The 17,343-nt window shown below is 35.9% G+C and overlaps 1 protein-coding gene across 1 annotated transcript; it reads right to left on the bottom strand.

Moving 5' to 3' along the window:
- Window positions 1-2,927: 2,927 nt before the first annotated feature.
- Window positions 2,928-4,076, bottom strand: LOC145598402 (uncharacterized). Its single transcript, XM_081654748.1, has 2 exons — window positions 3,635-4,076; window positions 2,928-3,547 (listed from the first exon to the last, which is right to left on the bottom strand). The coding sequence occupies exons 1-2, from the start codon at window positions 3,968-3,970 to the stop codon at window positions 3,104-3,106; spliced, it is 780 nt and encodes a 259-aa protein (XP_081510874.1). The 5' UTR covers window positions 3,971-4,076; the 3' UTR covers window positions 2,928-3,103.
- Between the last annotated feature and the right edge of the window lie 13,267 nt (window positions 4,077-17,343).

The raw sequence follows: 17,343 nt of genomic DNA, 5'->3' as shown, positions 1-17,343 counted from the left end.
TCAAGCATTTACATGATGCTACTGCCTAAACCTTTTGTTAGACGTCAATTTTTTCTCCTTAACATTGTCTTTTCCTTTTACAATAATAGCATGCCTAATTTCATTATTCATGAATTAACTAATCTATTTGTTGTAAATATGAAGTGTATCTATTTTTTAACAAATTGAGCCTGTTTAGGGAGTTGAGTGATTAATGCATTGTGATTAAAGTGATTAGATCAAGTGTACATGTTTCTTGACTTGATTAGCTTAGCTACCCTTGATTGTGCGCATGATCATATGATCTAAGTTTGGCATGGAAATGTGATCTTAGGTTTTTTTAATTGATTTCATGCTGAATTTCTAAAAAGGAGCACATTAAAAAGATGGAGGTTACGAAAATGCGCATGTTAAGGTGGATGTGCTGGAACACTCTAAGAGATAGGATCAGAAAAGAGGTTATTCGCAAAAAAGTAGGTGTGGCCGGTGTTGCAGATAAACTAAAGGAAAATCGCTTGCTTTGGTTTTGGCATGTAAGACAAAGACCCGAGGGCACACCAGTACGAAGAGTGGAAGAGTTAGACCATGGAGGGGTTAAACGAGGGAGGAGACCGAAAATGACTTGGTTGGAAGGAGTTAGGAAGGATATAACGTATATGGATTTGCATGAGGACGAGGCATTATATCATAAGGGATGTAGGAGGAAGATTTTTGTTGATGGCTACACAGAATAATAAAATTTACTTCATTTTGTCAACCCCACTTTTTGGATTAAGGCTTTGATTGAGTGATTGATTAGGCCTAGGAGGGATCAAAGCTTAGGAGTTGGAGAATTGTTTTGTATACTGTTGATTTCTCTCCATGTTCTAGTCTTTACTAAGCTTTAATTGATTAATTGTTCTCTACATAGTCATGGCTAAGCTTTCGTTGATTTATACCCCAATTATCTTGATTACCATGATTTTGTGTGGATCCCCATCCCCTACTACTTTAAGTTTGATAGAACTTACCTAAGTTTGTTGCTATGCTTTGGTTGTTAGAACAAACCATTTCTCCCAACTTCGAATTAGCTTGATACACAACCTTTGTATTTCATCTCGCTTTTCCTCGTGGCTTGACCCTTCACTTGCCACTACTTGTTAGTAGCTTGTTTAGGTATAATAATTTGTGTTTAATAGTGTATAGTTACTTTTACACCTATCAACATCCTTTTTTTCCTACAATGAGTCAGCAACACCCAAATCTTGGATAGTTTAACTTATCATCTTCAATGTAGAGAAGAATGGTTTGATACAAGAACAACAGAACCAAAGACTTGTTATTGTTTGACATGAGACCATTGAAAATATTCTATATCCAACCACCCTTTTTTTTTTTTTTTTTAATCTTTTTTAGAATTTTTATTCTTGAAAACAAATTTCACCTTAAACATTTAGCTTTGGTATGTCATTTTTTACTATAGAAAAGCCCATAACACCTTCAAAAGTTTGAAACCACTATAAGTTCAAGGGTCTTGGACTCTTCTTTAAAGTTTTTCTGTTCTTGAAACATGTCTCTGAATACTATGTTTCTGAATACTAGAAGGGCTAAGATATCACAAATGGATAAATTTGAAAGATCCATTTTATTGTATTAAAAATAAAGTTTTATGAGGCTTTTAATTTATCTTAAATCCACTAAGATTATAATTGCAAAGGGGCTTGTAATTTATCTTAAATTCACTAAGATACAATTCTTAGAAATGTCATAAGTTGTTCTCACTAAAGTCTGCTAAATATATGGAACAATTAGTTATCTTGTTTAGCTACCTGTCCATCAATGTTGTATTAGCTTTGTCAAATATACATAAAACTTTGTCAAATGCTGTTCCTTGTTATCCCTGCATTAATTTGCATTCTCATACTATTACATATAATGGTGCAGTATATATTTTGCCTATTTGGCGCTGTCCTAATTTAGAACACTTGGAAAGCCAGGGATTTCTTAAAATTCTTATTGCAATTAACGATAATATGATTAGGCCTTTACTAAAAATAGTTGACCTCTGGTATTAAGGACTTTTGACTGTAATACACCATTTAGGATAAATCTTGATTTTTTTTTTTTCTTTTGTCAGTATAGTTTGACAGAATTGCACTTTGGTTGCTGTGGGGCCGCCCTCAAACATAAATTCTTCTGACATTACTTGACTTGATTGTTCTGCGGTCTATTTGATCAGAGAGCTCAATTTGAGTCAATTCATGAAATTGATAAAATTATCCAATTTTATTTTTGGATGAAGAAACTATCTTATGCACAACTTTATCGAGATACTTTAATGACTGCCTGAATCAGTTGTAAATACACTCTCATATTGTCCTGAGTGCAATTGATAGTTGAAAACTAGTAATACAGGGTAATGAGTCACCATTTCACCTTATCATTGGACTTCATAACAATATTTCTACTAATGTAGTAGTTCTTATGTATCCAAATAAATTTTTTACCTGTAAACAAATTTGGGACTTTTGTTCTAAATGCAATTTCTTTAACTTTGTTCTGACAGGTTATCTTTCTTTTTTAAATGAACTTGGTCTGTTAGAAATCTGATGGAGCTTTTCAGAATTAGTTGATGTATTTGTTTATTAAAGGTTAACAGTGTTGGAGCCATTAATATATATTTGACTACACAATGCCTCTTAACTTAACAATTATCATGATTATCTTGATAAACTTATTTTCACATGCATTACTCACTGTTAGCTTTCCAAGAAGCACAATTTTTAGGTTTATGCTTGTACTCAGTTATATTAATAGCTTGCAGCAGAGTACAACTGAAAGCAAATTCCATTATTGAGTACATGCATATTATGCAGTTCACAGCATAATACATTTAAAAGCATCAACTATGCTTGACTTAATAGGTTTTGTTGCCGTCAGAATTCTCAGAAAATCCCTGAAATGGGGAAACCAATGCACAATGCAAAACCAGCAGCTAGTATGACAGTATTAAATCTAAGTGATGTGCAATATTTGGGTCTATGAAGTTACGCTGTATAGCCTGTATTTACTAGATAGTTACAACATTTTAGCACATAATATCGGCAATTTTTAAATAGCTGAATGGAAGAATAAATAACTGCCTTCACTTTTTTTCATTATCTATATCCTGTATATCATCCTTCTCACTATCTTTTAACAAATTTTGCTCATAGATGAATTGGCTGAGCAAACCTATAAATACTGCTCCAAGAACAGCTATTTTTCGCCAGTCTGGTGAGGAAGCAATATATGAATCAGCAATACCGATAGCCATGAGACCCATCAATGCAAGGTATATGTTTCTTCTGACCTTGGATGCAGCAGTATCTTTAGTAACAGCAGCAAGTTTCTTTATTTCCTCTTTGGCCTTTGCTTTATCTACTGGTTTCTTTTCCTGCAGGCTCTGAAAGAACAATCCTTCATTTCGCCCCTTTACGATGTCACCTTCAAAGTCTGCCAACTCCTTATCTCTCTTTGCAATCTCCTCCTTGCTCATCTCTGATGATTCCTCAAAGGCTTGCATCTTGCTTTCGATATTCTCCATTATCTGCTTATCATAAATCGGATCAAGTACTGTGTTACAAAATATTAAAATTTAAAATTCGAGGAAGAAGAATAAAATTGATGAGCAGACCCGAGCACTGGCTTCATCTAGATCTTTTAATGCGTTTTCACCGATTGCATCAATCTCAATATTGGCTTCTTCAGCAAACTGAGTCAGATAAGCAGACCGCTCGTCCAAGTAATCTGTAAGTCGATACTTTTGAGCTTGAAGCATTGCTATTCTGGCCAGTAATTCTTGTTTCTTTGGGTCTCCTTGTGGTTGGGAACCCTCTGAGTTCGAGTCCTTTGGTACGGAGCGGCAAAGTGGGAGTGAGCACAGCTTCCATAAGGTCCTTGGATGGAAGGTCGGATGCAGGAGATTGCTGGTGTTGTGGAATGGGGTTTGAATGATCTTTACTCCAGCCATTTTCTTTTGATTGTTAAATGAAAGTGTCAAGTGTAGGCGAAGTCGAATATTGTCGACCTCTCGCTAGAGTGCCGTATTTTATCTGTTTTGGCCCAAATTATAGGTGTCTAGTGGAATAGTGTCTACGCTATGTGGGGTTGCTTGTTTATATTGTGGCCGAAGTTCATGTCGTTTTGCACATTTAATAACAGCTATCTAAATTTGTATATACTGTATTTTCTCTTAAAAAAAAAGTAAAAGAAAAAAAAATGAACAGTAATTTGAAAAGGCTTCACTGATGGCCACACAGACAAGCAGTTCCAAGAAATTTGACTAATTATATATGCCTAAATCCAAGTGTAGGTTAAACCTTCATCCTTCATTTTCTCTCTCTAAAATTTCATTTTCCATTGTTTCTCTCCAAAAAACATTCATACCCTATTTTTTCTCTCCAAAAAACTCCATTTTCTCTCTCCAAAAACCTTCATCCTTTCCACAATCTCTCTCTAAAAACCTTCATTTTTTTTCCTTATAATAGTTTAATCATAATCTATTCACGTCACCAATAACCAGAATTTCATCTTCGACGCAATTTCATAGATGATGTACTAATTTGTATCTCTCTTTTTTCCAATTCAACAATTTCATGTAATTGTTAAATATGGATTTTATTACCCTTAATTTTCCCCAAATTGATTGTCAAAGCATAGAAAGAAATCTTAAAATGTTGGATGAATTATACTATTAATGTTTGATATATATTTTTTTTCTAGATATTAAAATATTGGTAAGAATTGATGTTATTATAGTTAAGTTATGTTAGAGTATGGAATTTTCTATTTTTTCAAATTAATTATGTTGCGTTCTCATATTGTAGGATTGTTGGACAAGAAAGTTGAAAACAATGTACAATTGCTGTAATTTTCTGTTATTTTGTAGGATTATTAAATTGTGTTTTTGATAAAATGTTCATTCTCATTTTGATAAATGTTCATTTTTATTTTGATAGATGTTCATTTATGATATAAATATATATGGTTATTACATATAATAGATTATCATTAAATATATAGAGTTCATTTATATATATACTTCTTTAATTTTTTCATTAATTCTACAAAATTTCAGTATCGTGAAACATTCATATTTATTACATAGAATCTTAATTGAATTTTGATACATATCCATATTCATTTGGATACATGATTAAAAATATATTGTCAGTTATTTATTTTAATTTTGAATTTCATTATATACTTATTCTCATGTAAATATATGGTCAATCACATTTTAATAGTTGCTCATATAAATTTTTGTGTAAATTTAATCTATTATCAATACTCATTTTAGATGGACTTCATGTTCATTTGTAGAATGATTAATGTTCAAATTATAATAATTAAAAATTTAAAAATAAAGATGAATTATCAATTTGATTATGAAATCGAAACCCTTTCAATGTTCTTTTGACCTAAGTAGTTTAGTCTATAGTCGATGGTGGGAATTAGATTTCAAGTATAGAGAGAAGCAGACTTATTAAGATGTCGGGTTCCCCTACTTTATATTGTTTCCACTAGTACAAAACTAACTTCAAGTAACTCCCAAAAGGTGTTACATAAAGTGGTAAAAGTGTTATTATAGACAATAGGTTACACTTTATTCGGTGATACTTCCGCCCATGTTCCCTAAGGTCTTATGTAACACTTTGGCTAACGTATGGTAACACTTTTAATAGTGATACTATAAACCCTCTTATGTAACACTTTTTATATTATTGGTATCATTTTTAAAGTGTTACTTTTTATTTCTTATGTAACACTTACTTAGCTTTAGTAACATTTTTCAAACATATGGTATCACTTTATCCGACATTATGTATCATTTTTCAAATTAATGTAACACTTTGTTGATTATTAGGTAACATTTTTCAATCATCATATGACATATAGTAACACTTTATACGACATTATGTATCACTTTTTGCAAACTAATGTAATAACTTGTTATTTAATAGGTAACATTATTTATTATTATTATCATTATTATTATTATTATTATTATTATTATTATTATTATTATTATATCTCAAAAACAAAAGTCATGCAACCTACAATAAATTAGTGGGAAGCCGAGATACAATCTGGGCCCCCACTCCTCTAGCTATAGCAAAGTCTACCCTAGTGAATATATGAGCTACAGCACGGGCCCCAATGTCTTGCGTCATCGAGTACCTCTGAATCCGCTTCAGCAACGCAACAACCTCCTTCTCTAATTCCCCAAACGAAGAAAAGGAGAATGGAATGAAACCATATCCAATCACCATACAACAAGCTTCATACTTAACCCGCTTCCGGTGAGCCGCATCAACCACAACCGGTCCCAGAACAAAGTCATATAGCCCTGTCTATGTCAAAGGTGAAGACCCTGTGAAGTCAACACATACATCACGACCACGATCCCATGAAATACTTTGGATTATTATTATTGTTATTGTTATTGTTATTGTTATTGTTATTGTTATAGTTATTATTATTATTATAATTGTAATATATTTTAAAATATAAAAATAATATTAACAATTATGAATGAGACTAACATATATGACAGATAATACTTTGGATTGAAATAATTTCGTAATTCTTTAAAAAAAAAAATCCATAAACACCAATTTTAATGTGGCAAAACAAGATAATAATCCAAACACAAAGAAAATCAACTTTGATATGTAGCTACAAAAAATTGTGAAAATAAGAACACAAGCTAGTAACAGAAGCTTCAAGCAGACATCATGTAGCAGCAAAGAATAATAGAATACGACAATGGCAGCAAGTAGCAATAGAAGCTTCCAACAGACGTCATGTAGCAGCAAACAGCTGTAGCAAAAAGCGATGGCAGAAAATAGCAGTCGCTGCAAAGCAGTGGAAGAGTCAGCAATAGACAACAATAGCAGAAAAAAAAAAGTAGTAGCACCAAAAAAACAGCAGCAACAGTTGCAAAAAACATCTATAAGTTTCTACTACCTCCGTCAGCTATAAGTTTCTACCATCGACTTCATGATTTATGTCAGACATGTAGCAGATGTAGCTTAATTGCAATAATGCGACTGATTTGCTATTGCTACAGGTTTTCGGAAACACTATGTTTAGCTTATGGCAAAATTTCAGAAAGATTATTCATTTCAATGCCCATTTTTTTGAGCTCCTAGGGGAGCATAGATCTCATTCTTAAAAAAAGATGTCTTGAAAAACTCGTAAACACAAATATCAGCTGCTAAAAAAAATAAAGAAATCAATTAATAGCTTATAAGGACTGTAATTTTTATTATATCATATAAATAAGAATAAAAATTATACACCAAATCATTTTATACAACATATTATCATATTCACATTCTCATGATCGATTTCTCATTTACATTAAAGCATTCGATACAGAAGTAGCCAGTAGGCAGAAAATACATAGAACTATTATAATGTATGGATTGACAATTCTCAGGGCACTCAGCTTCTCACAGACACAAATACTCAATTCCATGCCTTCAAGCAAAAAAATTGTACACAAAGTAGATGTATCATGTCGGCAGAACATGATGAGCGGCGAAACGGTAGGTCGTTGGGCTACCTTCCCCACCCAATCAAACAATATTTATAAACTTAACTAACCCCTATACGAGTATAGTAGCAAGTCAAGGTCGAACCCAAGGGAATGGTAATTGAAAGTCTATTGCCTAATGCTAAGCTATTCCGAAGTCAAGAGCGGGGGTTGATAGCTAGAAGTAGAGCTAATAATGCAAATGAACTTGTATGAAATCAAAGGTATAAACACTAGGGCTAGGATCCACATGTATTAGCTATTCTCCTAGAGGTCTAACTAGCGTCAACTACGATAAACTCTAGCTAGGAAACATCATAAGATACCTTAATCGTGAAAATGCAAGTCACAAATCAATGGTCCGTATCAATGTGAACTTACAATGCAATCTAGTGCAACAATCAAAGGTGGCCAAACTTCAATCAATCACACACATGCACATGAATCATCAACCAAGTTTAATCACATCATCAACTCCATTAATTATCCCCAATTACACTAATCCATTACTCATACATGCTTCACCATTTCCCTAGCAAGCAAACTACTCACTACTCATAGTAATTGAAATCAAAACACAACTAATCAAAAATTTCATCATCAACATATTAGAAATCTAAAAATCAATACAAAAATCAAGGAAACTTCAATCAAACTTCAATCAAACATCAAACAATCAACAATAATATGAAAAACAAATGAAATCAACTAAAATCAAACTTATATTGAAAACAAAGATGAGTAATCCTTACAAAACTTGATCAAAGATCATTTGTAATGAAGAAATCTTGAATCATCAACAATACACCATGAATTTCTCTCTCTTCAAACTTGAGTTTCTCTCTCTAAAATCTAATCAAAAACTAAGAAAAAAGAATTCTAATGTAAAACTTATCCAAAAATAGAAGGAAATAACTATATATACAAGGGAGAAGTCGGTTATGACGTCCAAAAATAGACCCACGTCGATGCGGTCTCACGTAGGAGAAAGAAGGGGCACACGGGCACAAGACCCACAGGGGTGTGCCCGCACACGCCAGATGTGCGGCCGCACGCGCCATCTATGTGGCCGCACATCTCCCCTGTGCGCCCGCACCTACATGGGTATTCCCCCCTTCTTCATCCTTGCTCATCCGGTGCACAAGACCTTTGGTGATGGTGATGAACAACGAAGTAGGCAGCAAGTTATGGCCATTTTGGTGGGCACAAGGCATAGATGGTGTCCACACCGCTTGTGTGCACCGGTCTTGAAACTTGCTCTTCGAGTTCCTCTTGACTTGAAGCTCAATACACTAGCACAAGGCATCAAAAGCAATGATAATCGTTGAAGGGAAGCTCGAGAATCTTTGTACGATCGATCATAACCTACAAACAAAAGAAAAGAAACAAATAATAGAGAAAAACAACAAATAAACGAGAAAATGCGCAAAATAAAGAAACTAACTACGAAAAGCACAAAGTAAAGAAATAAGGAGCAAAACTAAAGAAAACTAAGGAAAAGAGCTATAAAATGAAATAAAATTCATCCAAAAAGAGATCAAATGAGTGCCATAAATGTCACTCATCATATTCCCCCAAGCTTAACTTTTGCTCGTCCTCGAGCAAAACAAAGCAAGAAAGAACAAGGATGAAAAATTTATTAAAAATGAAAAAGAAAGACTCAAGATAAGGATGTACACTAAGACTCACTGTCGTAGGAATCACGGTTGCTTTTAGCTACAACAAGCCCTTTAAACCCCAAAGTCGCCTATGAGGACGAGTGAGGTCTCGTAAGGGTATCCTAAGAGTTTGACCCATAACTCTCCACCAAACATCAAAGAGGCAAATCCATAAAAAGAAAAGAAAAGAAAATAAAACAAAACCTTTGCGAAATGAACTTACATAGAGACCATAATGCAAATGAATGAAAATCTTTCTCAAGTAATCAAAGTATGCACTTTTCAAGAAATCTAAGGTTGATTGAAACATAGGGTATGCTAGGCATAGGAACTAGACATCAAAATCCACGTTCATCACAAACGATCTTACCGCGTTCTCCCCACTAGTCTCAAATCTCCCCTTAGTGAGCATCCCAATGATTCCTCGAAGGAACCGGAAAAAAAGATTTTAATTAGGCTACTTGACAATCTTGACTACGCATCCCCTTTCCTTAGGCAATGACCCATGATTCCCTCCCCCGAATAGTGACTCAACTATCTAGGTCGAAAGGTCTTTCCCCAAGGTTGTAAAGTAAGGCATAAAGGGTGAAGGTAGGCTAAAATTTAAAATTTGGTGATTTTCCTAAAAAGTGAAGCAAAAGGGTGATCAATCCTTAACACCACCATCAAGAAATTACCAAACAAAAACAACACCCCCAAGCTTACTTGAAGCTATACTCACAAGAAATATATACAAAAAGCGTAAACGCTTCTCCCCCAAGCTAAAATGAAGCATTGTCCTCAATGCTTAGAAGGAGAAAAGAATACATCAAAATATTTTTTGAATTTTGAATTTTTCAATTTTTTATTTTTTATCATTTTCATAACTCGAACTTGCAATGTCCTTGCCTTTTGCTAAATTCGGACGGCTTTTTCTATAATGCTGTTTATTAGTCCATGCCTTTTATGAAGTAGGACGGCTTTTACACAAACACTTGTCATTATTCACAAAGAAAATTTTATCACAAACTTGCACTCATAAAAACCAAATCTCCAACTTATCCACCACAAACTCCATCATACATGATCAATTTGCTTCACAAAAACCAAATAAAAAGAAAATGAAACAAAAGGCCAAAGAACTAAAGATGTGGCTTGAAAAGAAGGTAATAGGCTCAAATGGTTGCAAGAAGGCAAATGTAAACCCAAAAACAAAGAGAATAACAAACTATCCTAAAAATGAAAAAAATACCACCCCGAAAAATGTGCCTTTGTCCTCCCTAGATAGCTCGGTCTCGGGATTAAGAATCATACATCAAGCTTTATAGATTAGGTTTGCATAGTCAAGGATCCACGCCGCTCATACAAAGTAGGTTGAAGGCTTGAAAAACAATGAACCTCACATGGATATAGCAAAAACTCACTAATGGTGTCAAATTGACTATAGGGAGCAACTACCAAGCATACCATAAACAAGTAGAATCCGGCTTCATGATCCTTCTAGTTCAAACCAACTACCCTAGCATACACCTATCCTAGAGTCAACCGAACATAGTCTCAAACCGTGCATACCTTTACTACCTAAGAAGAAAATCATGCAAAAGACAAAGCCAAATGTATAAAGCCCAATTCAAAAAAAAAATAAAAATGAAAAATATGCCTCAAAATCATCCCATAAATAAGAAAGAAAATAGAAGAAAATAATAGAAAAGAAAAATAAAAGAAAATAAAATAAAAGAAAAGGAAACATAGAAAAAGGAAAAATAGGAGAAAAATGGTGAAATGGACTAGAAAGCAAGTTAAACACATATAAATCCCAATCGACAAACAAGTGATCGAATGACATCATCGTCATCGATCCCAAACACATTACGTGTTAACAAGCATTCATCCTCGAACCATTCAACTTCCCCTAAACTAATCCTATTCTATGCAACCAAAGAAAAGTAAAGAGAAAGATTAGAAAGGTCTCACCGGGCTCAAAGCTTAGCAAAAATAAACGAGGGCAAAAAGAAACCACCTTCGTTGCATTTCAAGACCAAAAGCATCTTCAAGAAGCCAAGTGAGGAAAATGAAAAATAAAAGAAGCTATAAACAAAGAAAATGGTTAGTAACTTCAAAACAAAGAAATGAAAATAACAAATAAAAGGAAACTAAACTAAGCAAAAACTATAAACAACTAAGCAAAATAAGAGCTAAACTATCAAAGATTAAAAGAAATAAAAGAAAGAAAATCTAGGAAAACAAGAAAATAACTAACTAAAAAGAGAACTAAACTAAACTACAAGATTTGGATTTTAGGGATTTGGATCAAAGGGTTTTGGATTAAAGGGATTTGGATACAAGGGAGCAATCACAACAACAACATCATAGTCAAATCAATATCACAACAACAAGTAACCAAGCAAATCGGGCAAGCATACATGCTACAAGAGAAGTAGCATAAAGATCAAGATAAGGAAGCAAACCAAACAAGAAGAGCATAAGAAACAAACAAGCAACCAAGGTATGCATTCAAGAACAAGTATTGGCTACCGAGAATAGTCTTAGTTTCCCCAAGCTAAATAAAGATACATCTCAACATCCCAACAATACAAAACAAGCATAAAAAACATAAGGGATGGAGGCAAAAAGCACAAAAAGCATAAGGGAACTAATGACTACTACCATCACCACCACTACCATTAGGCCCGGCCCCATTGGGGTCATTGTTTCCCATGTGGTCATCGAAGGATGGGGTTGGATAAGGCTCCCATCCTCCGGTGAAACCCTCGGGCCACCCATAATGCCCCTTGAAGTTATCTTGTTGCCAAGGAGCAAGATGGGTGAAATTATCGGGCAAAGCTAGTTCGTAGGGGTGGTTCTCATGCACATGGGGGTAGTTAGGATCACCCCTATAGTCGCATCCACCGGGAGCCTTGTAATCGTAATTACCTTGCTCGTCCGGATCGAAGCGACGCTCGGTACCGGGATCGGAAGGACCCGGCCAATACAGATGCCCGTACGAAGGTATAGGACCTTGTTGGGGCGGGAAGTAAGGATAGTTGACCGGGGAAACAATGTTCCCGCGGTCAACCTCCGCATCATAGAGTTGTTGTTGTTTTTGTACAAACATACCTTGTTGCATCTCCGAGATACCTCTCATTTGGGTATAAAGTGTCTCAAAGTCTTGATCGTACATGCCATCTAAACGGATTTGGAATCCGCTCATTTGCTCACTAAGAGCCTTCATATCGGGATTCTCATAAGTATGTTGCCCTTGTTCTTGTTGCTCTTGTGGAACTTGTTGTTGTGGAATTTGTTGTTGTTGTTGTTGACGTTGTTGTTGTTGTTGTTGAATTTGTTGGAATTCATCCTCATCATCATCATCCTCCTTGGAGTCAAAATTTGGGCGCCTAAAGGACTTGGGAACGTGCCACACGTTCTCGGTGTTGATCCGGTTTAAGGAAGTCAACCCGGGGTTGGGCAAGTAGCACCAATGCTTGTTGTTTCGCAAGCACTCATACCTACCATCGTCATAGTTCTTTGAGATAAATTACACTTGACCAAGTTGCTTCAAATCAAGGTAAAGAGTAGTGCTATCTCCAAATTCTTTGCAAAAAGGCAAGTAGTGACTAAGGCGAAGACGAGTCAAGAGCCTAGTTACCATGCCCCCACATGGTATCTCTCCGGTGCTCCGGCCTTTCAATTGAAGACAATAAGTGGCAAACATATATCCCAAGTTCAAACAGCCTCAATATTCGGGATGGGTGGCCAACCAAAGAACCTTGAGCTCCAATTTGCTCATTTTTCCCAACTCTTGCTTGGGAAATACAACGTACTGCAAAAGACGGTGCACTACCCGTAGACAAGGTTGGTACACCATTGAAATCTTGGCCTTGTTCGTAATGAACTCATTGCCCCCCGAAATATCTTCCCACCATGAATTTTGATCGTACTCCGGGAAGATGTACGGCTCAACATTAAGAATATCCCCATGAGGATCAAATTCCAATGTCGCATTGAACTCTTCCAAAAATGATCGAAGAAATGGTCGAAAATTTGGAACCTCACCCGATATTGCCCTCCCATGGGCACAACATCCAAGGTAGCCAAGAATTCCAAAGTCGGCTCCTTATAGGTGCGGAAGGCATTGTTGATGAAAGAGCCCATTCTCAAGTTAAGGAGCAAAGACCTCACATCCTCATCTATCCCCAAGCTTGTCATGTCTCTTTGGAGATAGTGGCGGGTCGGTTTGAGGGTTCTCTCATCTTTTAGTTGTTGATAGATGGTCTTTTGATCGGGGTTAAGATTTTTCTTTTTGGGAAGAGGTGTTGGTGATCGTGTTTGAGAGGGTGAAGAAGATGTGCTAGATCGGGGTTCTTCGATGGATACATCGATTTTTCTCTTTTTAGTGAACTTTTTGATGAGTTTTGACATTTTTGTGGCTAAGTTGTTCACCAAAATCAATCAATCAAGCTCAATACCAATACTCCAAGAAGCACCAAACCAAGAACCACACTTTCTTCAATACACAAGTTCAATCCAATTCAACTAAAAACACCAAAAAACCAAGAATAACCTTCACCAACAATTCAATATGCAACCAATCAACCAAAACCAACAAGAACACCTTACTACCAAAAATTCCAATTTTCAATCTCAAGAATTTTCAACCAAAATTGATGACAAGGGCTACAAAATCAACAAACAAAGCAATGTTATGCAATTTCAAACAACAAACATCACAAAATTTCATCCAAAATCAATAACAAGCATCAAAAATCACAAAACCCATACTACTACTATTCATGCTCATAGAAAAATTTCAATCAAGCATATATATGATATCATTAACCAAATTGAAATAAGGAAAGATGATTATACCATATATGAAGTAAGTTTGAGCAATTTAGAGCCTCTAATTCCAAGCATACACAAAAGCCCCAATTTTACCCAACTATGGAGGAGAGAGATTGAGTGTTTATTTGGGTGAATTTGTGTGAAATTTGATGAGTAGAATGGATTTTGAGTGAATTTAGATGAATTTGGAGTGATTTTTGTGAAGATTTGATGAAGAAATGATGGTGAATGGAGGTGATAGTGATGCGCACAATGAGGGTTTAAGAGGAGAAGAGGTGCGTGAATGAAGGAGTGAGAAATGAGGGATGAAAAAAGAAGGAAGAAGAAGAAGAAGAATCATAGGGGGGATGCCGGGCTACATGTGCGGCCGCACTTTCCTTCTGTGCGCCCGCACATAGCAGGTGTGCGGCCGCACACTTGTCTTGTGCGCCCGCACCTGCTGCTCCCTCTACTTCTTCTTTTTTTTTATTCTTTTTTTTCTTTCTTTGATGCTTAATGACTTCTTGGGTGCGTACATGAATCATGATGGTGATGAACACCAACATAGGCAGTAGCAAAATACATCTTTAGTGAGCTCAAAGTTAGAGATTCATGTACCCACCACAAGAACTCACTAGGCATCAACTTCCTTCAACTTTCAAAGCATGAATTTCCTAACTTACCTCTCTAAAATTCTTACCCCTAACCTCAATTTTCGATTATAATCGAACAAAATCATGATAAGTGCTGCAAACACCTTCCATTCATCATGCTAACTTGAAGAAATCCAATCTCGAAAAGTTCATCCTAAAAATCCAAACAAGTGGAAAAGTGAAGGAAAAGAAAAGGTAATAAAAGAGAGAAAAACAAGAAAAATTCAAAAATAAAAAAGAAAGGTTAGAAACTCCGGGTTGCCTCCCGGGAAGCGCTTGCTTATGGTCCTAAGCTCGACCCTTCCTCCAAATCATGGATGGTTAAAGAACACCACCTTTTTCAAGGTAGTAGAAAGAGCAAAATCCTCTTCAATCTTAAGCAACCTTCCATTGTTGCTTGATGAAATTTCCATGAAACTCTTCTCAAATTCACATTTTTCTTTTCTTAACTTCTTCCTTTTTCTCAACTTCTTTGAATCATGAGCCTTCTTCTTTGGCTTGTTGTTCGATGTAGATGGAACTTCAACATCCATAACCATAGAAACTTCCTCTTCTTCTTGAAAACTAAGCTCAAACCAACTTGGAATCTCAACTTCCTCCTCATCCTTTAGCTTAGGAATCATAATTTCCTCTTCACTAACCTTCACGCTATCAAAAATTGCAAGAACATCATCAAAATTCTCAAGAGCATTGTTAGTAGAAGAGTCAATCATACATACATTATCAATAGAACGAGAGGAACTAGCACACATCATATCTTGCACAAAAGATAGAGACTCATGCATTGGTTTCAACTTAAAACTCTCCTCTTGCTTACCACATCTCAAAGTAATGCGGCCTCCTTTCACATCTATCAAAGCTCCCGAGTTAATTAGCTAAGAAAGGTCTCCCTAGGATGATAGGAATATGTTCATCTTCCTCAATTTCTAACACCACAAAATCTACGGGAAAAACAAACTCCCCAATCTTAAGTGGGACATCCTCAACTCTCCCATTTGGAATCTTGATAGATCGATCGGCCAATTGAAGGGTTATATCGGATGGTAGACGCTCACCTAAATCAAGTCTTTTGAAAACCGAATAAGGCATGATACTTACATTAGCTCCTAGATCACAAAGAGCATTCTCAAACATCATTTTCTTGATCTTGCAAGGGATTGAAAAGTTTCCCGGATCCTCCATTTTCTCCGGTAGCTCACCATGGATAAGAGCACTAAAACATTTCCCTCCTTCCACCGAATTGCCCTCATTACATTCCTCCTTCTCTTCTAGAATCTCCTTAAGAAACTTGGAGTACCTAGGCATTTGGGGAATTGGCTCGGTAAAAGGTGTGGAAACATGAACTTCTTTAAGAACTTCAAGGAACTTCCCAAAATGCTCATCCATTTTAAACCTTAAGAATTTTTGAGGGTAAGGTAGATCGGGAAATCTCTCCTCCTCACACATCTTCTCAACAACATTCTCTTCCTTTTCCTCCTCCTCACAATAGACCTCCTTGGACACAACCCTTTCAACTTCATTCTCCAAAGCACTCCTCTCCTCTTCTTCCTCCGTTGAACAAGAAACTCCCTCACTAAGGTCACTCCCATAACTAGTGGTAATGGAATACACGGGTTTCTTCGGTTCAACACCTTGGGAAGGCAATGAAGAAGGACTAGCATAGTCCTTGAGAGTGTTTGCTAATTGGGTTATTTGGGTCTCATGCATCTTATTGTGAGTCATCATCTCATTGAACTTCTTATCACTAACCGCCATGTAGATGTTAATGATCTTAGTTTGATTGTCAATCAATTCTTCCAAGTTTGTTTTAAAAGATGATGGTTGGGAATAAGAATTCTCACCATTGGGTTGGGACTTTGGAGCAAAACCGGGAGGGGGTCCTCTTTGATTATTATTTTGAAAATTTCCCCTATTTTGGTTGTTGTTCCAACTTCCTCTCCCTTGACTATTGCCATTGTTTTGGTAATGGTTACCAAAACCTTGAGATTGGTTTTGATTGCCATACCCATGGCTTGTGTTTGGATTATTATAACCTTGATGGTTATAGTTGCCTCGGAAACCTTGGTTTCCTTGGTTCCTATATCCTCCATTGTTATAATTATCAAAACCACCTCCTTGAGGGTGAGAATTTCTATTACCAAAGTTCTTAGGTCCTTCAAACTTTTGACCACCATTGGCATTAGACACAAAGTTCACATGTTCACATTCATTATTTTCAACATCATCACATCCATCAACAAAAGCTTGTGAACACATAGAAGAATCATGATCATAAGAACCACATAAATCACAAAACACACAACCACTTCGCATATTATTAGAAGTAGAAGGAGAAGAGTTAGAGATTGTACCTATCCCTTTGGTTTGGGAGGGAAGACTCAAAGAATTCATGGACACACTCTCAAGCTTTGCTTTGATTGATGTCATCTCCTTCCCTAGATTTGAAATTTGGGATGACAAATTGTTGATTGCATTGAGGTGATCCACCGAATAGATCGTTGAGCCACTCTTGCTTGTAGACTCTCTCTCTCCTTCTTGCCAATCTCTATAGTACCTCACAACATCCTCAATTATGTCTACCACTTCTTCCTCTGTCCTATTCATTATAGGACCACCGGCTCCTCCATCTAGGCATGACTTGCCTTGAGCACTCAAACCTCCATAGAAAATTTGAATCACTTGATAAGTAGGA

Source organism: Chenopodium album, chromosome 20 (genome assembly GCF_948465745.1).
Source record: "Chenopodium album chromosome 20, dcCheAlbu1.1, whole genome shotgun sequence".
In the NCBI taxonomy this organism is placed as follows: domain Eukaryota; kingdom Viridiplantae; phylum Streptophyta; class Magnoliopsida; order Caryophyllales; family Amaranthaceae; genus Chenopodium; species Chenopodium album.
Note: the sequence above shows the minus strand (reverse complement) of the source record. Positions and strands in the feature narration are given on the sequence as shown.